This window comes from Podarcis cretensis (assembly GCF_951804945.1).
Source record: "Podarcis cretensis genome assembly, chromosome: Z".
Classification (NCBI taxonomy): domain Eukaryota; kingdom Metazoa; phylum Chordata; class Lepidosauria; order Squamata; family Lacertidae; genus Podarcis; species Podarcis cretensis.
Window position 1 is genome coordinate 4,070,263 of NC_137184.1, and position 25,189 is coordinate 4,095,451.

Genomic DNA, 25,189 nt, shown 5'->3' on the forward strand with positions numbered 1-25,189 from the left:
GGCTAATAATAATAATAATAATAATAATAATAATAATAGGCAACCAAACCAGAGCCAGGAAATGTTACTCCTTGGAACCTTATTTCCTATTGTTCACTGAAATGCACACACTGTGTGTGTGTGTGTGTGTGTTGGAGGTGGGGAGATTTTATTTAAATTTCATAGAATCATAGAGTTGGAAGAGACCACAAGGGCCATCGAGTCCAACCACCTGCCAAGCAGGAAACTTTATTGATGAGGAATAAATTTAATAATGGTGGCTTCTATTTCCATCCTATAAACTCCACAGATCATTGGTGAGAAACATCCAGCACAGTTGGGAACCCCTCACTGTGGCCAAATTCTGCCCAAAGTGAGATGTGCTGCCAGCACTGATCACCTGATCAGCACTGGTGCTAAGTCCCATTGGGACTGGCTGCACTATGGAGTTCCCCATCAGAAACTTCCTAGTGCAGCCAATCCCTTGCTCATGATGGAGTTTTCTTTGCAGCCCAGTTTGAATACAAGCTGGACTGCAAAGGGGAAACCCCCCAAAGAATCAGGAACACATTTGGGGTGCACTCCTAAGTCCCCCCTCCCCCGATTGTGGGTTTGACAGCGTCATAGTGTGTGAGTGGGGCAGCGGGGGAAGGGTTCTGCCAAGAGGAGTGGTCCATACCATGTTTTGCCACCCCACCCTGAATTTTGCCCTCACCCCTAAAATTCAGTGGGGAGGTTCGCCCTCCCTTGCCCCATGCCTACCCCATTTGAAAATGAAGGAGACGGGTGCTGCATGGAACATGGAAATGTTATGGTTACCATGTATAAACATGGTGCGATGTATCACTTCTTTTCAAAACGTGGTGAGCCAGTCCTGCTGTGTGTTGGGGCCACCAGATTTCTTCCCTTCCATCACCCCTCCTGGCTTATTTTTCCAAAGAAGGCTCCCGTCAGCATACGACAAAAACTATATTGTACAAGGGAAATTCCATAATCCAGATGCACCTGTGTGAGGAGGGAATTCCACATTTTAGGGATGCCACAGAGAAGGCCTTCTCCTGGGCCTTCCCTACCTGCAAGCTTCCAAGGGCAGTGGAACTAACAAGAGGGTCCCCACTGCCTATCTTAACACCTGAGGTGGAGGTGGGGGCTGTAGGGAAGGAACTGGTTAGCGCCTGGCCCAAGGCTCAAGGCCAGACAGGGATTTTGAACCCGGGTCTCGCCTGTCCTAGAATTAATAGCTCTTCCCCATCAGCACTGTGCCCATATGCCCAAATGAAGCCCTTTTCTTCCTGCACCGCATCCATTTCGTTGGCAAAACCTAGAGGACTCTATTGAGAAGGCAGATTGTGGAAAAGTGTGAGTGTGCCGTCTGCATGGATGAGGGGAAATTTGGAGCCGCTGATCTAATGCTTCTGTGTGTCACCAAATAGGAAACATAAACAGAGTTTCTTGAGCAAGTCTTGGCTTCGGCTTTCGTTTGGTTCCAGACCAGTAGCTTAATTATTCCTTCTGCTAAGCTATGCCTCAGTTTCCTTGCCCTGGGTGTGTGTGTGTGTGTGTGTGTGTCTTTCCTCAGCCTAAGTGATGATCCTCTTCCTGCACATTTCCTTGCTTTTGCAGCTGACAGCCAGCGGCTGACAATTTGGCCCATAATAATCCTGCAGTTGTTTCTGGGGTTTTTTTAAAAAAAAATATATTAAAAAAATCCCCTTTCTCTTTTGATTTGGACTTTGTGTCTCCTTCTGACTTCCACCAGATGTTAATACTTTTTCTCCCCACCCCCTTTGCTTGTTTTCTAGGGAATCCCCGGAGTTCCTGGGAAGAGGGGCAAGATGGGTAGGCCGGTAAAGTTTTTCTTCGTCTACTATGCAGACTTTGTTTTAAACAGTTTAAAAATGGGAGTGGGACGGTGGAGGTGGGAATCTCAGACAGAATGTGTTTTTTGCAGGGAGGGAACAGTTGGTTGTGTGTCATGTTGTATAATGGGGCTGGGAATGTTGAAGTCTTGTTTGGTTTTATAAAGGGCATGTCCATATTTTCCAAATGGGGCTCTGCTGCACCAAACCTCATTCTGCCCTGAGTCAGCCCCCACCTACAACCAGCCCAGGGGGTTATGCATCCTCTCTGTTTCTTCCTCCTCCTTAGCCTGCATTGCTCCTTGTAGAGGAGGATGGGAACAAACTAGGATTAAGCTTCCTTCATGTTTTCAGCCCCATTCCCCAGTCTCAAGAGCAGCAGAAGGTGCTGGAGGCAAAACCAGAGCTCTATATTCAGCAGGAGGAATTGAATTTAGCTTGAATTAAAGATCTTATTTCAGCAAGATCCATGGCCTGTTTTTCGATCCCCAGCTTTCCGTGGGGTCGATTATATTCTTGGTCCTATATATTCTTGTTGTTGGGTGAACAAGTTCAGAAAGTTTTGTTTTATTTTATTTATGTTCTGTGAGTTTGGTTTAAAATAGTTTGATGAACTGTTTGATATCCTACATTTTTGTAAATCACTTTGAGGCAGTGTTTTTTGTTGGGCGGGGGGTGGAAGGGATGGATAACTGCCCAAGGTGATCATGATGATGGAGCTACATAGAAATAATTGGGAGGGCAGCTAGAGCATAGTCCTGAATTTTCTTTTGCAGAGCGGCATGTGTCATATGTCATATGATCAGAGCTTTCCCCCCCGCCAGAATTCACTGGAACTCAGTTCCGGCACCTCTCAGGTGGGCGCCATTGCCACTCTAAGAGAACGAGGGAGGTGTTCATAGTGAGTTCCAGCACTTCTTTTTCTAGAAAAACAGCACTGCATATAACTGACAGGTGGGAATTTGAGAAATTCTACACAATCACACTGTCTCAGTGCATTTTTCTCTTCCTTTTTTAATTAAAAAACCCCCACTAACCACTGGTTGTGTTGTCCACCCGTAACTTTTCCTGTCTCTGTTTCCACATAGCTCAATTTTTAAAAAATGGGTTTCCAGCCCCATAAAGTGTCTTCCTCTATAAAACACATGGATAGTGAACAATGCATACTTTGCCCCTCTCTGCTTACTTCTTCCCCCCTTGCCCTGTTTTGCAACCCCGCCCTGTTGCACAAAATGGTGCTTCCTTGTAAGAGCACAACTGCAGGTGTCCACATGCTTAAGCGTCTATAGCAAAGGTGGGGAACCTCAGACCTGAGGGACAAATGTGACCTCCAAGCACCTCTATGTGGCCCTTGTGATTATAATAATAAATTTTATTTATACTCCGCCCTGCCCGGCCGGAGCCAGGCTTAGGGTGGCTAACACCAATAAAATCACAGTAAAAACATGATGGGGGGTGGGGAGGAAAAAAACCAATTTAAAATACAGATTTAAAATACAGATTTAAAATAACCAATTTAAAATACAGATGCAGCCTCATTTTAAAAGCAGCCAATAAATCAAGACCATAAGGGGAGGGAAACATAAGGGTCAGACTGAGTCCAAACCAAAGGCCAGGCGGAACAGCCCCACCCTGTCTCCCCAGGCCAAACTCCCCACTGGTCACGCTTTGTACTGTCACTAAGTACTTTTGCCTGGCAGGAATATGTGCTTAAATTCTGGTATTGCCTCTTGCCTATCTGCATGGATTTGTGAGCAGGGTGTAGAAACAAAACTGTGGTAAGAGGTGAAAGTTAGCATTTGCTGCCCCGCCCCTTTTTTCCTCTGGCTCCGCCCACCACTAGCATGTGGCCCCTGGAAGGTTTCCCAGAAGCGAATGGGGCCCTCAGGCTGATAAAGGGTTACCTACTCTGTTCAATGAAAAAGAAAGGATTCACAGGGGCGGGGGGTGGGGTGGGGTGGGAAAGGAAAACAACAGCATCTGCCAAAGTTAATGACAACTGGTTACATCAGAGGCGAACACAACTGTAAAAAAAAAAGAAAAGAAAGATTGGAGAAACTCTCTGACTCAAGAGTAACTAAACAAGGCAACGGTTGTTAGGTAAGGGGGTCTGGTCAGAGTTTTTGAAACAGTTTTACATACATTGTGCCTGCACACTCAATCTGTTCCAGCTGTTGTTTTGACTTGTGCAATCTTCCATTGAAAAACGCCATCTCCACCCCCCACTTTTTAACAGCATTTGTTTTTATTTTCATAAATGGAGTTGTATTTTCCCTCTGGGGAATGGTGGGATTTCTTTTGCAAATATATATTCACGCTGAAGTCAGGGTTTTCATTCTTCTTTTTCTTCTTCTTCTCCTCCTTCTCTTCCTCCATTAATAAAACCACCCACAATTACTATCTAAAGCCATAACATGGAATTAAAGTAATCCATGACAAATAATTTAAATTAATCTTAAATTTGCTTGACCTTGCATAATTTCAACAGAAAGCCTGCTATGAAAATGCAGTCATGCATTTTGGATTGTGTGTGCTAATTGTCCCTCCTGGATCAAGCTTAGCAGGAAACACCCCCATCCCCCAATGTAGCAGAATGTAGCAGAAGCTAGATTCTCTTAGCACTGATTGGCCAGTACCTATGCCAGTCATGAATGCCATCTTCCTGCTTCTTGAATCTGTAATTGGACCATAAAACAAACAACAAAATCCCAATGATAAAACAACAACCAAGTGGATAACCGTGCCAGGTGTTTGGTGGGTGGTAGAGAAAAGAGATGGGAGAAGTAATAAAACCAAAGATTTTGAGGAATGGTCATAGCTCAGTGATAGAGCATCTGCTTGCAAACAGAAGGATCCTAGGCTCAGTCTTTGGCATCTCCAGTTATTGTTGTTTAGTCGTTTAGTCGTGTCTGACTCTTCGTGACCCCCTGGACCAGAGCATGCCAGGCACTCCTGTCTTCCACTGCCTCCCACAGCTTGGTCAAACTCATGCTGGTAGCTTCGAGAACACTGTCCCACCAGCATCTCCAGTTAGATGGCTCTAAAAAGGATTAAACAAATACACTTAAGACAAGGCCATTAGTGACTGCCAACCATGATGGCAGGCTATGTTCTTCATTGTTGGAGGCAATATGCCTCTGAATACCAGTTGCTTGGAACTGCAGATGGGGAGAGGTATTACTGTGCTCAGGTTCTGCTTGCAGGTTTCCCATTGGGGCATCTGCTTGGCCAGTGAAGTAACAAGATGCTGGACCAAGTGGGCCTTTGGCCTGATCCAGCAGCCAGGCTCTTCTGTTCTTAAACTGGGCACTGAGTCAAATCTCCTGTTACCTTGCCTCTGTGTTTCATCTGCAGCAGGATACATCACTGTCCTCAGTGCAACTCCTTCTAGGGATGATTTCTTCCATGTCAGCTTATCAGCGTTTTCTCCCTGTGACGGATCTCTTGAAACATCTCTCTCTTTCCCTGGAGCAATGTATACACAAGCAGAGGGAAGGATCTAAAGCCAGATGTTTATACATCCCTGCTCTTGATTGCTGTAAAATTTCAATAGATGGAGCAGCGGGCTCTTTGTTTGCTCTATTGTACAATTGGGCCTCCTGGAATGATGTAAGAATGTAAAAAGATTAAAATAGACGTGCTGGACGTGAGTCAGAGGTTGAAACTTTTCCAGGGCAGTTCAGCTCAGTGGGGACATGAGAGGAACATGATGACTCGGTCTTGGAAACAGGACTTTGATGAGGCTTCCCTCGCCCCCCCACCCCACCCCCCTGTCTCCTCCTCTGCAGTTTCCCAGTGCATCAGAACTGCAGCAGATAGGAGGAATGTGTGGGCAAAGCAATAATTCCTGGGTGAGGGCAGAAGCAGTATGTGAATGAGAATCCTGTTTACCCTGCTCTTCGACGTGCAGTGGGAAATCCTAGGTGATTTTTAGCAGTTTTTTCTGAGAAGCCTCTGGATTCTTAGCATGTCATTGTAAAAAACCACCACCATCCCATTGTCATCAGCAACTGGAGACAAGTCATTAAAAAAAATCATGTTCAAAAAAGAAGTGGAGAGATGCAACAGCCAACATAGGCATCACTCAATCCTTCGGCAGAAGCACTGAAGGCCCCAAAATGACAAGCACATTAAATGACTTCTCCCATACTTCTGTCTCTACCAGCTGTAACTCATAGAATCACAGAATTGTGGGGTTTGAAGAGACCCTGAGGGTCATCTATCCCAACCTCCTGCAATGCAGGAATCTCAGCTAAAGGATGCCTGACAGATGGCCACCCAACTTTTGCTTAAAACCTACAATAAAGGAGAGCCTTCTGAGGGAGTCCGTTCCACTTTCAAACTCAGTGGTAGGGAATCTCCCTTGTAGGCAGGAGGTCCCATGTTCAGGCCCTGGTGTCTCCTGGGTAGACCTGGGAACAGCTCCTGCCTATAATCTTGGGGTTCTGTTACCAATATTGTCAGTGTAGTCAATTTGCGCTAGATGGACCAGTGGCATGACAGAACAAGGAAGATTCCAGTGTTCCTCCTGCCACACTTGTGACCATTATAGGTGTATGGGATTTATTAGACTTCGGGTTCTCCCTAGGGTGACGATGTATCATCAATTTAGTCTTCTATTTGAAGATGTACTTTTACTTGAAGGGATGTCTGGTCCAAGCCCAGTTTAAAGACAAACAGCTCCAATAAGTATTAGGGGCTTTTCAGTTTAAAGAAATGGTGAATAAGAAGAAACATGATATATATCTTTAAAATTATGCAATCTGTGGAGAAAGTGTATGAGGAAAGGTTTTTCACACTTTCTCGCTCTCATAATATTCAGACTCAAGGTGATCCAGTGATGCTCAGGACAAACAAAAGAAAGTACTTCTTCACACATTTCGTAGTTAAGTGGCAGAATTCACACCCCCAACAAGATGTGGCAGTGGCCACCAACTTGGGTGGATTTAAAAGTAGTAGACAAATTTGTGGGTGGCATGAGTAGCAATGGTTTCTAGCCATTATGGCTATGTTCTACCTCCAGGTTTGTAGCCAGTATTCTGGGAGTTGCTGGGAATCACAGGTAGGGAAGAATGCTATTGCATCTGGCTGGCCACTGTGAAAACAGGATACTGGACTAGATGGGCCTTTGGCCTGATCCAGCAGCTCTTCTGATGTTCTTAAGGAGGGAGAGCAGGAGGGGCCTTGAAGTTGCTCATCTGGTAGAGAGCACCTGTCTAGCAGACTGAGAAGGCATACAGATCACCTGGTCACAGTCTTTTCCACTAGGGTAAGAGAGACTATATTTCTATTTTTAAACTTGCATATAGCTGTAGAAATTAGCGTATGCAGATATTGTGCAAATCACTGTCCTCTTTGATCTTCTGCTTTGTGGTAATGGGTTTTTGCTTCTTTTTTGGGGGGAAATGCACATATGGTTGGGCTTGTTCCATATGAATGGGCAACAAAACAGTTTTGAGGACTCCTCACTTCAATAAGCTTTGCATCGTACCCATTAGTATGAGGATGCCAACCTGAATGGCTAGATCCCATGAGATCTGTGGCAAAGAGAGCCTAGTCATTCCTCTCTTGTGGACTGGCTTTGGGATCATTCATGATGAAAATGTGCAGAACCCAAGGCCCAGGGGCCTAATGCACCCTCTGGGCCTCTCTATCTGACCTTCAGGGCTCTCCCCAGGGCACAGGCCCTCTCTTGCCACAACCTCTCCCCTGGTGGGTGGGTGGGTGCGCGCACATGTGCACATGTGCATGCATGTATTCATGGCTCACATGTAGAGATGTGAGAAGGCAGTGATTTCTGTTCTGGCCTGTCTTTGTCACAATCCACACTGTTTCTCTTCTCTTCTGTTCTACGATATGAAGGAGACATCAAAGCAAATGTAAACATACCCTGCTTCCACCATTAATTGTGTATCATTTGCAGATTAAAACAATAGCAATGTGGACGGATCCCAATTTTATTCCTTTGACTTGATTTCTTTTCCTGACCACATACGAGCACAGGACGTGCAGCAATTTCTTCATCCTTTTCCATCAGCATTCTTTGACAATCCCTCCTTGTGTGTCATTTCCTATATGTGTTGGAAAACCCCTTCCCAACCCTATGCCAGTTCCATAGGGATTTCTCTAAACAGCAGGACTGTGCACCAGCAGCCCTTAGCTGGGGGTAGCAGGAGCAATCTTGAGCTTGTTTAGTTATATCATGGATATAATAATGGAACACACCTGTGGCCATATAAACAAATAATTACAAAGATGAATTGGGAGGAAATGGTCCTGAAATATTTATGTCTTTAGCTTGGGGGAGACGAAAACTGTAGCAACAAACAGAACCAATCTCCTGTCATTACTTTTCAACTTCTGAAAAAAAAAATTATTTTTTTTTGGGGGGGGGGGAGCTTTGTATATATGGTATTTAAGCAGTTCAAGTCTCTTCTAGCCTAGCTGCAGGGAATCTTTTTTTAGCCTCCAAGGCCACATTCCGTTAGGAGGAATCTTCTGAGAGCTGCATTTCAGTGGGGAGAGAGGCAAAAGTGGGTGGGGCAATTGATGTGAACCTTAAGTGTGTACACTAGGCTGCTTTCAAAAATTAATTCATATGAAAGTCAGAGGCTTCTTCTGCACAGCTACGCGGACATCTCCCCATCCAGGCATGCAGGAGGCATTATCATTCAAGAATGCATTCCAGCCAGGCAAAAGTCCTTAAGGAAGGATTTCACAGGGGGAGTCCTGAGGAGTTTTGTTGGAGAATTCTGATGAAAATGGAAACAGGAGCAGGTATTGCTAACCTCTACTTATTTATCCTATGTTCAGGATAGAAATTAATCCATTGACTGCAACCAGTATTCACTGTTGTTGTTGCTTTCAGTCAACAAACGACATGTTGTTGATCATGTTTCCGCCATGTTTGCACTGTGCTTCCTTTGCAGTGAGATGAATGGGGTGGAATAATGTAATGGTGATGTAACTGATGCAGTTAATTCATTTCCGGTCAAATGAATAAATGGAAATTAATAGCAATTAAATTGATTAATTACATGTTATGGAATTTTGACACACTGGACAGCAAGATGGATAAGGTAGTTTTTGGCAGAATATGAACTGCAGGAAGGGAGAAGCAACGCTGCTTGCGGCAAACACAGGGCAGAACGGAAAACGATGGCTTCTTATACCTCTAGTCCTGAGGGCCACATAGAGGGGGCCTGAGAGGTGTCCCACTACTGCTTCAGCCCTCTAATGGCTCTGATAATGGAAGCTTTTATTTCGGACAAAGTGGAAAAGCATAACTCTTGCAACTTTCACCTTCAGTTCTATGTACTTTTCAATGGAGAAAAAGGCAACCACCCTTACCACCTCATCAGCAAGGGGGCAATGAGTGTGGTCATGCTCATTAATTTCAGTGAGCCTACTCTGAGTATGACTAGCGTGGGTACAGCCCATAATATAAAAGGAAAATATATGGGGAGGGGAAGCATGTCCTTCGTTATAAATTGTCCTTGCTGAGAGGAAGGTTTTTTAAATTCATTTTTACTTTTATATCCCAGCTTGCCTTTAAGAAGTTTGAGGTAGTGTATGTCAGCCCCCCCCCCAAAAAAAATTCTCCATTTTACCCTCACAAGAATCCTGTGAAGCAGGTGAGACTGAGAAAAGAAAAGAAAACCGGCCCAGGTCATCTACTGACCTTCATGGCTGGGCTGGCATTCGAATTCTGGTCTCCCAGGCCCTCCTCTGACAATCCAACCATTATATGGGAAGTTTTTAATGACTGATGTTTTAATGTATTTTTAATCTCTGTTGGAAGCCGCCCAGAGTGGTTGCAGAAACCCTGGGCAGGGTACAAATAATAAATCATCATCATCATCATCATCATCAACATCAACATCATCATATCACCACTGGCTTTCTACAGGATTACAAAACTCAATGAGCTTTAATAAGTGAAAGAAATGTGACAGATAATCGTATTGTGACAGATAATCATATTGAGGTGGGAGTGGGGGCTGTGAATTGATCCTGAATGTGGCCACTGTTGGTTTCAGACCAGGCAAAAACTCCCTTGAGCTTCTGCACTACTTCAGAACTCCTATCTGGCTGTGCCCTATTCTACCCTGACCTCCCCCATCCACTCTGGCAAGGGGAAAGAGGCTTCTTCTACTCAAAGAGCAGCCTGTCAAGAAGGATGCAGCCAACATAAGCTTTAGGGGCTGGTTGTTTATTTTATTCATTCTCCCTCTATCTCCCCCACACTAAATATCTGCATTAAATGAATCCTGAACTTGATTTCTCTCCCTCCCTCCCACTTTGTTAAAAAATTGTTTGATTTGCAAATTATGCGCCCTTGGGGAGCATCTACTGGGCACCAGCTCACCTGGCTGGAGCCAGCTGGCAGGCACCGCCTTTCTCAGACAAGACCAGAGGGTTGGGTGGCTCGAGGAGCGGCAGGATTGAGCCAAAAGGAAAATAAAAATCCTAGTTTTGGAGAAGGAGCCAAACGGCTGGAAGGATTGCCAGGACTATTTGAGGCTCCTGCCAGCTAACTCTCTTTTACTCTAGCGGAGAAAAGAGTTTTACAGAACCTGAGTAGCTGGGGCTCTGCCGCATAATTGTTTTAGTGGAAGGTGATAGTTCACTTTGTTGTCATTTGTACAGTGGTTTCGCACTGGACACATGGGGTCCATGTCGCAAATTGTGATCATCCGCTTTCCCCCTTGCTTTCAATGCAAGGCAGACAGTATTTTTCATGGCTTATCTATGGCCATTGTTCTAGGAAGCTCAGGAGGAGTCTTCACAGAGGCAGTCAACCTTTGATTATCACATAGTGGAGAAATAATAATAATAATAATAATAATAATAATAATAATAATATACCCCACAAATCTGGCAGAGTTGCCCTAGCCACTCTGGGCAGCTTCCAACACGTATAAAAATATAATAAAACATCAAACATTAAAAAACCCTAATACAGGGCTGCCTTCAGATGTCTTCTAAAAGTTGTGTAGTGATTTATCTCCTTGATATCTGATTCGAGGGCATTCCACAGGGCGGGTGCCACTGCCTCGAAGCCCCTCTGCCTGGTTCCCTGCAACTTCACTTCTCGCAGTGAGTGAACCACCTTGGTGCTGGACCTCAGTTTCTGGGCTGAGTGATGGTGGTGGAGCTGCTCCTTCAGATATACAGGACCAAGGCCGTTATGACTTTAAAGGTCAGCACTCAGCAGCCACTCCCAGTCACCAGTCTAGCTGCCGCATTCTGGATTAGTTGTAGTTTCCAAGTCACCTTCAAAGATAGCCCCACGTAGAGCACATTGCAGTAGTCCAAGTGGGAGATAACCAGGGCATGCACCACTCTGGTGAGACAGTGCACAGGCAGGTAGGGTCTCAGCTGGCATACCAAATAGCACTGGTAGACAGCTGCCCTGGACACAGAACTGACCTGCACAGCTGTGAGTCCCCATTTAGGACCAGGGAGTCCTCCACCCCCACCCACCCCCTGCCCCCCAGAAATAGTACTTCTGTCTTGGCAGGATTCAATCCGTTAACTACCATTTATCCTCTAACCGCCTCCAGACACATAGGACATTCACCACATTCACCGGTTCTGATTTAAAGGAGGTAGTGCTAGGTATCATCCGCATTCTGGTGAACACTCAGCCCCAACCACCCTGATGATCTCTCCCTGCAGCTTCATATAAATGTTTAAAAGCACAGGAGAGAGGACAGAGTCCTGAGGCACTTCACAACTGAGTGCCCAGGGGTCCAAACACTCACCCCGTAACACGGGACACGGCCCAGGAGGAAGGAACAGAACCACTGCATTACCGCCCCTCAACTCCCAACCCTCCTAAATGGTGCAGGAATATACCATAATTTATTTATTTATTTTAATAATTTTTATTAAGTTTCAAATTACCAAATTAAACACATCAAACCAATTAGTCCAAATTATAACAATACATATCATGTAATCGAATTATTTTCCAAATTGTAAATTCTTTTTGTGGGGGGTACCCATGCTTCTTGATCGGCAGGAGTCCAATCCTCGAATATTTTCTGCTGCTTTCATATTAAGAATGATATTTGCAGTCCCCTCTTCTCAATCCTTGTCATAACTCATTTTCATTTCCTTCACCTCTGAATTGCTCCGCAAGTGGGTTGAAAAAAAAGACAGTCTTATTTGTATTTCTGTGTGGACTTTGTACTGCTCTCTCGTGAATTCCAATAGCCCAGGCCTTTCCACTCGAGTAAGCAATCGCCATCTTGTCGTTCCGATGAAATACAGTCTAAAAGCTCGCTCTTTAGCTTTCCCGACCTGTTGCATCGTAAATTAGTCTTTTTCCAGGAGGGCTGCCCCTTCCAGTTAACAATCTCATCGAAAGTAATAAATCTTTGGCTCGCCCTCCCCAAGACAAAACTTCCTGCAACACAGGTCTCGTATCCAATCTCCATTCTAACTGCGTCACAAAGAGAGCTCTTCTTCTTTCCAAATCCTTTACAGAGTAAAACCTTTAATTATATTATTCCCACACAGTTCATTTTTAGTCCCATTTGCCAATTAGTTGCTGTGACGGATCTTCTGGGGGGGGGGTTTATTAGTTAATCACAAAGAGCAAAAAAAGATAAAAAGTCATTCCCCCCCTTCAGTTCCGTTGCACTCCAATCCACATACCAGCTTGTCTGTAGCACTTTGATGTAATCTTCTGTCTCAGTCTTCTTCGTTTCAGTGGTAAAATTGTTAGCAGATAAAAACCTCCTGCCTCTCTTGAAGCATGTGTGTTATCTTTCACCAATTTTTTTCTTATAAGTAACGCAACTAGTTTCGCTCCTGGAAGTAGCTTCGGAGGAGTTCTGAGACCCGCCGAGGGTTGTGCACCCAGTGCCTCACCCCCTCCTTCTTCCGAACTCGGGGGTGATTTATGGCAACAGCGGGTGAAAACAGCATCTCTCCCCCCTGGAGAGATGTTAGGGAGACTGATTTACTCCCCATAATCAGCCTCTAATTACCTTGTGCGAGCTGGATAGATGTTAATATCCGCCATCTTCCAAGGCGCCCCTAGCGGCCCCCGGAATATACCATAGTTTATGGTATCAAAAGCCACTGAGAGATCCAGCAGAACCGGGAAACAGCTTTCACCTCTGTCCCTAGCCTGCTGGAAATCATTGACCAGCGCGACCAAAGCAGTTTCAGTCCCAAGATGGGGGCTGAATTGGAAGGGATGCAAATGGCCTGCATCCTCCAGATGGAGTTGTTCAGTGACTACCTGCTTAATCACCTTGTGCAGGAATGGAGTATTTGATACTAGGCAATAACTGGCCATAATGGTCGGGTCCAAATATGTTTTTTAAAAGATGAGTTTAATAACTGCTTTTTTAAGTGGGTCTGGGAAACACAGAGCTCAATGCCCAGCCCAGCCTGGCTTGCTTTTATGAGCTGAGATAGGCAAAGATCAAGGAGACAGGTAGTTGGTTTCACTCGTTTAAGCAGCCTCTCCACATCCTCAGAGGTAACAGGCTGAAACTGATCCCATAGAACCTGACTAGATGGAGCTCTGGCACTTTCCCACCATGGCCTTCCTACCATGGTGGAGTCTACCACTTTCCAAATTTTATCTGCCTTTTTTATTTTTTTGCAAAATCATTACAGGAGATCTTGGATTCCTCACCAGGTACCGATGTTGAAGGTGGTTCTGTTGGACTAAAAAACACCCGAAAGAGTCTCCAGGTGCTGTTTTCCATGCAATAGAGGCAGCAAAAAAGGTCCTTTTTGCTGTTGCTATCGCCACTTGGTAGACTCGACATTGAGCTTGTATTCAGTCCAATTCAGAACAAGTTTTTCACCACTGGCACTCTAGCTGTCTCAGCAATTGGTTCATTGCCCTCAGTTCCAGGAAAAACCATGGGGCCATCTGGGCTCCATGCAACTGAAGAGAGTACTTAGAGCCAAACAGTTGATAGCCCTGGTTAACTCCACATTCCAGCAGGCCAGAAGCGAATCAACTGAAAGGCCATCAACATGGGAGAAGACATCCCCCACCACTCTCTGAAAGCCATTTGGATCCATTAAGCAGTGGGGGGACCATTTGAATCAGTCCCACCTCCCTGCAGTTGCACCTGAAGAGCTGCAGAGAAGTCTAGTTGCACCAGGAAGTGATTCGACCATGGCACTTCTTTTGTTCCACTGGAACTTAGTGTCAGATCACCCGCATCCATAGAGGTAAACACCAGGTCTATGGCATGTCCATGGCTATGGGTTGGAGCAAACCTTTTCAGGGACAGCCCCATGGAGGCCATACTTTCCATGAAGTCCCTAGTGGCCCATTGTAAGGTTGTGTCATCATGGATGTTAAAATTCCGTAGGACCACCAGACTAAGTGTCTTCAGGAGAACACCCACAACTGAACCTTCAGCTCCCACATGCTCTGACTCCTTTGTCTCATGCTGTTCCTCCTCATAATCCAGATTGGAAGCTGAACATCTCTGCACATTTCTCTCACCTCCTTAACCCCTTTCTTATGTAATCCTTCAAAGGACTTCTGCCCACAGCAGAGTAGATACTTTTCAGTCTGCAGGATCTAAATTTCCATGACTTCACTTGTTGTGGAAGAAGTTTCCCATGGCATGCTGCAATGTTCAGCTGTAGGGGATGCTTGTCTCTGGCTACTGGGGAGACAATTGTATCAGTTGAAGTTTTCTAAGAATTGATTAAAAAGGTAAAGGTAAAGGTACCCCTGCCCACACGGGCCAGTCTTGACAGACTCTGGGGTTGTGCGCCCATCTCACTTAAGAGGCCGGGGGCCAGCGCTGTCCGGAGACACTTCCGGGTCACGTGGCCAGCGTGACATCGCTGCTCTGGCCAGAGCCAGAGCCAGAGCCAGAGCCGCACACGGAAACGCCGTTTACCTTCCCGCTGGTAAGCGGTCCCTATTTATCTACTTGCACCCGGAGGTGCTTTCGAACTGCTAGGTTGGCAGGCGCTGGGACCGAGCAGCGGGAGCGCACCCCGCCGCAGGGATTCGAACCGCCGACCTTTCGTTCGGCAAGCCCTAGGTGCTGAGGCTTTAACCCACAGCGCCACCTGCGTCCCATTGATTACTTACTGACAAATGGGCAAATTAGTGGCTGGCTTCGCATTACTTGCAACTAAATTATGTGAAAGTGTAGTTGATTCTTGCATAATGGGTTGTAGGCTTGACTGTGTGCTGATTGATGACTTGCTGCTGAAGTTGTCCAACTGGCCTTAGTCTTAGTTTCTTTTACACATGATTTTTAGATTTTATTTTTACTTACAACTATGACATATGCATATTTTATGCTGTCTCTTTTTGTGATCACCCATGGTCAATAGAAAATGAATATCAGCTGTGGTTATATCTGGAGAGAATCCTAATGGCAGTTATAGTTGTTGTTGTTATTGTTGTTCTTATTTCATATACCACTTACTGCCAAAGTAGACTTCTAATCAGTTATCAGGTATAAGAAGCAGTGACCCAAATATTAAAATATAACCCATGATTATAATATGCAAGAAAACTGTCCTGTTAAAACAAGAATGGAGACGGCTCTATGCTCCTATATTGCCAACTTCAGGTCTGAATAAAATAAATCTGTTCTAACCCTCTGTCTCAGGGATGGGGAATACCAGGCTTAGGGCTAAATGCGGCCCTTCAGGCCTCTCTGTTTGGCCCTTGAGATCCCTCCCAGGCCATACCCCTGTTCTTTCCTCTTCGGCTCCCTTCCTGGGTGCTTTTACTTGGTGGGAATGTGTCCTTGATCTGTGAAAAGACGCTTGCTTGGATGGAGGTCTGAGAGAGAGAGAGAAAGAGAGAGAGAGAGAGAGAGGAAACCCCAGTTTTTTTTTGTAGCCATGCCCATTTCTCCACCTACTTAATGCCACTGGTATATGGGCCCCTGGAAGCTTGCCCATGAATTCCCTTAACATTACAGCCTTAAAATGCACCCTGATTGAAAAAGTATGCACAAGGTCTAAATTTCAATAGGGTGTGTGTGAGAGAGAGAGAGAGAGAGAGAGAGAGAGAAAGAAAGAAAGAGCTAGAACAGGATGTGGAGTTGCATGTGAAGTGCGGGTTCTAGGTTTTTGCATTTACACTAATTTTAAGTTCTTCCTTCCTCTTTTAGCAATGAAAATGGTCATTATAGATCCATATTTTCCCTTCTATTTTCACAGATTAGAGACGATGTTTCTTCCCTGATTTTCCCTTTCCCTTTAAAAAGTCAGCTCTCTCTGTGTGTGTTTGTGTGTGTGAATAGGTATTAGTGTGTGCAGATGCCAACAAGCTGCTTGTGATCATCTCTCCCCTCAGTGCCTTGGCCAATGCCACCTTGGAGCCCAGTTGGGAAGCTGCATAGTTTTCCTGTTGCTCAGAAGCAAAATACAAAAGAACGGACGTGAGATGTCTTCTCGCTAGTATGGGTCCCACTCAGCAGGAGAAGAGCAAACAATACTGAATTGAAATGTTCGGAATGTTAGTGCCGTTTCTTATAATTTTTACAGGAAGGCCAGCCATAAATAGAGTAAATAAACAAGCAATTATGCCTTGATCTCTAGAGGGCCACTGCCAGTCTGTGCAGAAAATACTGAGCTGTGTGGACCCAGTGATCTCACTGTGCCTGTATGTAGAGGACTGTTTTCTGCAAACTGGCCCAAGACATTTTGGCACCTTAGGTGAACCACAAAATGGTGCCCCTGCACCAGGGAAGGTGGGGTGAATGAAGATCTACATTGGGAACAAGGGAGAGAATCAAACCAGCCTTATGCAATGGTTGAAGGCCATTGTGGTGGTTGGGGGAGGGGAAGGCATTATGCTGGGTGGGTGTAGACTCCAGGAGACACCAGAGGGAAGCCTCTGCCATTTCCTCCCTAGGGGTGGGAAGAGACCAGCAGTGCCTTCTATTGTCAAAAGGCCAGTGTGGGGGCAGCCTGGGTGGGGGCTGCTGAGGGTTCAATAGACAATGCATTCATTGGAGACTGGATCTGTTGCCTCTGGGAATCCTGCTGCCAGAGGTGGTCACCTCACCTTGCCTCATGGCTGGGCTGGTTATAATAAAACTTTTAAACTATGGATCACTATGACTACTCTACCCATGAAAAAGAGGATGTGTCCAGGAAAAAGAGGACATATGGCAACCCTATGACATTCTGTGCTAGCTTCTGTCTTCCAGTGGATAAGTTTAACAATTCTTGATGGCCATGAGTCAGTCTTTTAAAATAAAGGCATAGAAGCATTTGATTAAGGTTGCTGAGCTGTCAAGAAACCAGGTGCTCAGGATGGCTAGATGTTAACTGTGCTCAGAACTGTCAGATGCAGATGCTTCACTTTCAGTCCAACTACAGAGTGGGGTGGGGAGGTGTTCAAAAGTAATGTATTAGGCCTTTTTTATCAGAAACAGCTGTGGGATCTAGTTAAGTTGTTTGTTCTTGTTTAGTCATTTAGTCGTGTCCGACTCTTCGTGACCCCATGGACCAGGGCACGCCAGGCACTTCTGTCCTCCACTGCCTCCCGCACTTTGATCAAACTCATGCTAGTAGCTTCGAGAACACTGTCCCACCATCTCGTCCTCTGTCGTCCCCTTCTCCTTGTGCCCTCCATCTTTCCCAACATCAGGGTCTTTTCCAGGGAGTCTTCTCTTCTCATGAGGTGGCCAAAGTATTGGAGCCTCAGCTTCAGGATCTGTCCTTCCAGTGTATGATTTCCTTCAGAGGGCTGATTTCCTTAAGAATGGATAGGTTTGATCTTCTTGCAGTCCATGGGATTCTCAAGAGTCTCCTCCAGCACCATAATTCAAAAGCATCAATTCTTCGGCGATCAGCCTTCTTTATGGTCCAACTCTCACTTCCATACATCACTACTGGGAAAACCATAGCTTTAACTATTTGTCGGCAAGGTTGTGTCTCTGCTTTTTAAGATGCTGTCTAGGTTTGTCATTGCTTTTCTCCCAAGAAGCAGGAGTCTTTTTATTTTGCTGCTGCTGCTGTTAGCCATAGGCAAAGTTGGTGTTGCCATTTTGGATTTTAATTAATTGATGTCAGAATGTTTACATCGCCCCGCATTTAAGACCAAAGTGGTGTACAAAAATACAATATAAATCATAATACATAATCACAAAACAATGTTAAAAACATGAAGGGCTGTATCCAGTGTTAGTCATACTCAAGAGTATATGCACCAAAATGGGTGAACTCAACTAATACAAGTCCATTCATTTCAGTGGGTAGCAGGTGCACCATCTAGGAGAGGGCCACCTCCCCCCAAAAAATTGCCAAGGAAGGGTCTGGGCCTCCTCAAAAATCCCCGGCGTTCGTGTGTGCACACCGCAGGGTGTGCTGGCATCATGTGCGCACACTGCAGGGCGTGTGCATGACCCGTCAGCATGCCCTGCGGTGTGCGCAAGTGACATCATGCCTCGGAGGGTGCCACATGGCACAAGCATGGCACAGGGTGTGCTGATGTCATGTGTGCAATGTGTGAGTCGGACATTTTTTGGGTACAACCCCTAACCAATAAGGAGTAAAAGCTGCAGTGGAAATATGGACTAACTCAGCACAACTTTGGGAGATAAGATTTTCTTTTTTAAAAACATTAATAATTTTGAGGCTTTCTTCGCTTCCAGGCTGATGCCACAATGGTGAACTCATGTGCTTCAGTCATGATTAATGACAGTTGCCATACATTAATCCCTTCAATTAACATGTTTCTAATTGTGTCAGGGGAACTCGCTGTTACAGAGTGTTCAGCAAAATAGTTTGTGATGCCAGCTTGCAGGCTTGTCAAATTGAATTTGAAACCATGGCTCTGTGGTTCCTTACAACTGAAAAAAAGAGGTGGGAGGTTTAATTGGCTTTTTGGAAGGAATTAATGCTACTGGCTAAGATGGTATCCCATCTGAGCTTTTAATAAACAAATAGGATACAGTTGCCAAGCCCTTTGATGCAATGAATCTCATTACTAAAATCCCAGCTGGTTGGACTGTGAGTATAGATATCACCATTGATAAGAAGAGAGAATGAATTCAGGCTAGCAATTAGATGGCCTATCTGTCTGATAAACATTACAGATAACATTATATGCCAGGTATCAGATTGATAGATGTGAGGATTGGGCTCTGGCAAATGGTAGCATCTTTGAAGAATAAACAGGATTTAGATCAGGTTTGGTTCTTCTGACAATGGATAATGCATTCACTCTTGCCCATCTGATTAACAAATATGGAAAAAGCAAGGAGAAAATTTTATTGCATACAGCCCATGCTGCTTCTTGAAGGTTGTATTTGAGTCTATAGAGGGGGGCAGCTTACATCTGCACGTAGAATCCTAGAAGTGTAGAGCTGGAAGGGACCATGAGAATCCAATTAGTGTCATTTAGGCAGGGACCTTTTGCCCAACATGGGGCTCAAACCCACGACCCAAAGAATGAGTCTCATGCTCTACCAACTGAGCTATCTCTTTCTCTGGCCTACTGCTAAACGTTCTGTTTGGAACACTTTAATTCACTTTTCAGCCAGAAAGCACCCCAGAGTGGTTTGCATATGATTAATTGAAATGAGACAGTCCAGGCCTGCAGGCTTGCAATCTAAAAAGGGAAAAAAGATGGGGAGGGAAAGGGGGAAAAAGCAACCCCAGGCACTAGTTTGTTTTTTTAACAGTTGCTCTGATAATGACCAGCTGGGATGGAATGGCCCTGCTTCGTATCTCTTTCACTCTTGCAGGTGCATTTTTGACAGAATATCACTTTATAGAACAGTTGTGTATTTATTTATTTGTTTATTTATTTTAAAGTATATTTAGCTCAAATGCCATGCACCATACTTTGCTTTTAAACTGGTGCAAGGCATCATAGAGCAGAGGAAATGAATACCGGAGGTGGAACCAGAGCCTGTGATAAATTTGTAATTGTGCAATTGAGAGCTTGCAGAGAGATCCTTGGGGTGTTGCAATTCCTGCCCTCCCCCCTTTTAATCTGTGGATTACTTGAGGAGTTTGCAGTCTCCGTTTTGTGAAGGATTCAAGGCCTAGAGTGGTCAAGCAGGCTCTAAATGGCAGCATTCTTCCCTCACAACCCGGAGATGCAAAATTCTTCTCTGCTATGCAAACATTGGGTGGGGGAAACTTTCTTTCCATCCTGATTTTCCCTGAAGAAAAATTCCCTTGATGAGCCAAAGCAACAGGTTCCTTTGGTGGCCTGAATGAGGTCTCTGGGACACAGGAAGCTGCCTTATACTGAGCCAGACTCTATTGCCTACACAGACAGGCAGCAACTCTCTGTGGTTTCAGACTGCAGTATTTCCAAGTTTGAAGCTGGGACCTCCTGCATGCCAATAAGCTTTATCACTTCTCCTAGAAATTAAGTAAGATTCCAGTCCTCTTAGTACTCAACAAAGGACTGAATGAAGCAAGAACAGAGGGAGCTGACTCATGCTGAGTCAGACCCTTGCTGCATCTACCTCAATATTGTTCAGACTGAATAGCAGTGACTCTGCAGGGTTTCAGGCAGGATTCTTTCCAAGTGGTAACGGGAGATGTCAGGGATTGAACCTGGAATCTTCTTTAGGCCAAGCAAATGCCCCACCAGGCAGCTACAGCCCTTTCCCTAACCATGGTTGTTCCCAAACAACCCCAAGCGCCCTCTCCCTTGCTCTCTTTTCAAGGCTTTCTGCGTGGGCCTTACCTGTGACATCACCTTTTGGAGCATCTTTGCATATTGAGACTTGCCTCTTGCTTGAGTCCAGCTGGGCTGCCTCAGTCATCATGAGACCATGCCTGCACTTTTTAAATTCTCGTAATCCTAATGATTATCTGAACCCAATCAGTGGTTGTGAGACAGCTCTCAGAAGAAACTTGCTTTGTCATGGAGGAAAGGGCTGGATCCTGAGGTGCTCCGGGTGTTGGAGCTGGGCAGCCATGGGGAAGGTCCTAGCAGGATGAGGGAGATGGATTTGGGACACCAAGAAGTGTCTGAGCCCAGGAGGAGGTCAGTCATCTAGGAATGGGAGGAATGGATCCTGGGGAGGGACCTGTGGGTTCGCAAAGGTGCCCCCCCCCATTGTGGCGTCCATCATCCTGGTCAGATGCCTTCTCCTGTCAGTGAGGAGCCTCCTCCTTTGGAGGAGGCTACTGAAAATAAATCAAGTGCTGAGCTGGTGCTGACACTGCCTCTGTCTCAAGGACGGCACTGGTGCAGGCAAACCCCGCAGACCTTACCCACTCGAAGGAGTGCCTGTTTGCTTGCCCAGCCTGGTACTGTGCTCACCTGACTCGTCAACAGGAAGACACAAGGGTTGTGCCACTTGTTGGGTCAATGTCTTAGCTATATATCTCTGCCTCTTCTGTACCTGCTACACCTTGAGACCTGTGCTTTGCCTGTGTATCGATCTGGTTTATGCATTAAAGCCTTATGTGGCTCAGGACCGCAATACCTTAGGAACTGCCTCTCCCCGTATGAACTGACTCAGATCCTATATTGATCATCTGAGGCCTTTCTTTGTGTGCCCCCTCCATGAGAGGTCAGGACGGTGGCAACATGAAAATGAGGCCTTTTCTGTGGTGGCTCCCTGCTTGTGGAATGGTCTCCTCAGGGAGCTTCGCCTGACGCCTTCACTACATATATTTCAGGGCCAGGCAAAAACATGGTTCTTCAACCAGGCCTTCAGCTGTTAATGATCTATGGTCTTTTTAATGACGGGGTGTGTGTGTCACCTTATTTCCTTTTTCTTTTTACTATTATCACATTATGCATTTTGTGTGTTATGCCGTAAACTGCCCTGTGGTCTTTTGATGAAGGCTGGTATATAAATTAAAAATAAATATAACAATAATAATTGGGGGCCTTTGGCAGAAGCAGAGCATGGAGTTTGGGTTTGTGTTCCAGCAGTGAGGGCCAGGACACCTTGGGCCCTCAGGATCGTAACAGCTGCTGGCTCGCCACAAATGTGCCCCCCGCCCCCCGCTTGGGCAGAGTTCTCAAGTGAGTTCTTGTTAACTGTGCCCTATCTCCTGTGGTGTCTTATTACTACCCCTCACGGGCCATGTTTACTGCTCTGCATTTCACATTTTTTATCAATGCTTTAATACTTATGTTCTTAACCGCCTCGAATATCTGGCTTGATAAAAAGGTGTTGGTGGTGGGAATCTCAACTGTTTTTATAGATAAAAGGTAAAGGTAAAGATAATCAGCAATAAATGGTACACGGGAACTTTTCCTTCTCTTGACAGCTTTTTGGACTTGAGCAAAAAGAGGCAGGATTTTAACGTCTCATATTTACCACCTGCATATCCATTGCATTGTCCTACTTTGTAACCAAAGGGTTTCCCTCCCTCCCTCCCCGTCTTTCTCTTTCTCTCTCTTATTCCCACCCCTTACTGCTCCTCAGGGCTTTCCTGGTGATCTTGGAGAACGAGGACCTCCGGGCATTGATGGCAACCCAGTAAGTTGGCAAAAGTTTCTCTCCTGGTTTTTGTTTTCTTTTGTGGGCCTCACTGGGAGGCAGCCTGTTTGCTGTTTGGGATTGGCCCCTTGGAATCAGCGGCCTCAGGCCTGCCTTGTTGTTTTAAGTTCCCTCTTGAAACAATTCCCATCTTTTATACAACGTGCTAAATACTTCAGTCAAGCATCTAACAAGGGAGAGGTCAATGAGGGTGCCCTCCCTTCCCTGCCTCTCCTCTTTCCGTCTTCCCCTGCAGTCCCACAGAGTGCTTTGCTTGCTGGGGAAAGGATGAACAAAAGCCAAGGGTAACTGGGTGTTTTTGAAGCATATTTTCTGTCACTCATCGTACAGATCTTATACTCAGATCTCTAGGCAATTTACTCAAAGTAGGCCCATTAAAACGGATGGCCCCAATTTAGCCATGTTCATTAATTTCAATGGGCCTGTTCTGAGCAAAATGCAGTTGAATGCAACCCCCTGTTCTTTTGAGTGTAGATTGTATCAACTGATTTTAATACTGTGCTTTGACAATGCTGCAACCTCCCCGGGACCTTATCGTGAAGGGCAGGTAAGAAATCTTTAAAAACAAAAACAAAAACAAAAACAAAAACAAAAAACCAATCATTACAATAATACTAATAATAGTTTCCAGTGTTAGTCCTACTCAGAGTAGACCCATCGAAACTGGTTGATATTACTAAGTTAGGTACCTTAATTTCAGTGGGTATTCTCGTGAGTATAACTGCTCTGGATAAAATCCAACCCTGCTCCTCCCTGTTGGTACAGTGAGAAGCTAGCAGCATTCTACAGGGATGAAATGATAGAGCTGGGCCGCTCTGTTTATTGGACTGCTTGGATGGAGGCCTTAGGGAAAGAGCTGTAACTTCCTGGTGAAGTATGTGCTTTGCATGCAGAAGGTCCCATCTTCAGTCCTCAGCAGTTCCAGTTAAGGAAAGGGTTGACCAATATGGTGCCTTCCAGGACTTCTTGGACTACATGCGTCATCCTTCTTGACCATTGGCCATGCTGGCTGAGGCTAAAGGGAGCTGCATTTATTTATTACCGTATTTTTCCATGTATAAGACGCTCCCATGTATAAGACAACCCCTATTTTTTTAACCCAAAATTAAGAAATTAAGTTGTTTAGCTTTTTTTTGGGGGGGGGGAGGTCACTTCCACCAATGACTCACCTGCCTGCCTGCTACTGCCAATCACTTGCCACAGCCACTGCTGATCACATACCTCGCTGCAGCCACCAATTGTCTGCCTGCTCGCCGCCACCACAGCCCACCTGCCCACTTGCTGCAGCTGCCAATCGCCTGCCCACCTTGCCACAGCCACCAATCACCTGCCCAATCGCCGCTGCCAATCTCCTGCTTGCTGCTGCCATTAATCACATGTCCCCCCTCTGTATTTACTATCCGTGTATAAGACGACACCCAATTTTTGCCTATTTTTTAATAGCAAAAAACATTGACTTATGCAGAGAAAAATACAGTAGGTTTATTTATTTATTACCACTGTAACTTAGTGGTAGAGAATCTGCTTTGTCTGCAGATCCCAGATCAAATCCCTGGCATTTCCAGGCAGGGCTGGGAGAGACTCTGGTCTGTAACCGTGCAGAGGTCCAGCCTATCAGATGGGGAAGCAGTTGCCCGCTAGATGATGCTGGATTCAACTCCCATCAGCCTTAGTTGGCATGATCAGTGGACAGTAATGATGGGAGGTTATGTCCAGCATCTTCTGGAGGACTGTAGCTACCCAATCCCCACTCGATAGAGAGGAGGAAGAGGAGGTTTTTATGCTAGATTTCTCTCCTGGTGTTTTGGGCAATGTGTGGTTTGAAGAAGGCCCAGCTCTGATCAGTAATCGTAGATCTACAGCAGAGATAGGGAACCTTTGGCCTTCCAGATGTTGCTGGACTCGAACTCCGATCATCCCTAGCCCTTGGCTGTGATGAATTCTAGCAGAATTTCATCAACAGCTGCAGGACCACAGATTCAGCATCTCTGGTGCAGTCCATTCTGCAGTGTCTGGGTTTTCTTAGGATATAAAAGAAGACCTACGTCTGTACACATTCCTTATGCTGAAGATTCAGACCATTTGGTATGGGAAGAGTTTGCATCCCTTACTTTTAGCCTGTATAAGAGGCAAGTTGCCAGTCGCTTTCCAGATCCAAAACATGAATGTACAGTATTCAATTACAAAAAGTCTCTTATTTCTAAAACTTTTGCAGATATAAGGGAAAGCATGCAGGAAGTATTCCATCAAATCTTGTATGCTAATAGTGAACTTTATCAGGAGAGATAAAAGAAAGTACTTTTTTGTGCAGCTATACACAAAACTATGGAACTCCTTCCTGCAGGAGGCATTGATGGCCACCAACTTGGGTGGCTTTAGAAGAGGACTGGACAAAGTCATGGAGGAGAGGACTATTGATGGCTACTAGTCACAGTGGCTATGCTCTGCTGCTACTGTGGAGGCTCAGTGCTTTTGAATACTAATTGGTGGAAACTACAGGACGGGAGCGTACTGTTGTGGTTGAATTCTGCTTGCTGGTTTCCCACAGACATCTGGTTGGCCACTGTGAGAACAGAATGCTGGACTAGATGGGCCATTGACCTAGTCCAGCAGAGCTCTTCTTAAGTTCTTAACTCATTCTTGACAGTGGACTCTTATGCAGCTGCAACAGAGCCATTCCCACACAACTGGGAGGTAATCAGCAGCCTTGGGCAAAACTCTACGGTTTGGAGAAGTACTATAAACCCCCAGCTAGATCAAGAAGTGTTAAGCATGTTCAGTGAGCACAGAATGTTGAGTGTCTTTTGGAGGGGAAATAGGAAACTGGATGGTGGAGAGAGAGAGGAATGGAATGGACATGACTTCGGCTGGCTGAACTGGAATCTTGGGCCAAGA

At 45.4% G+C, this 25,189-nt stretch overlaps 1 protein-coding gene across 1 annotated transcript in view; it reads left to right on the forward strand.

Moving 5' to 3' along the window:
* Positions 1 to 25,189, forward strand: part of COL27A1 (collagen type XXVII alpha 1 chain) — a 256,481-nt gene that overhangs the window by 90,560 nt on the left and 140,732 nt on the right. Inside the window, exons 12-13 of the mRNA XM_079961848.1 lie at positions 1,782 to 1,826; positions 22,220 to 22,273. Coding sequence (XP_079817974.1) covers positions 1,782 to 1,826; positions 22,220 to 22,273 — 99 coding nt within the window. The remainder of the gene's footprint in view (positions 1 to 1,781; positions 1,827 to 22,219; positions 22,274 to 25,189) is intronic.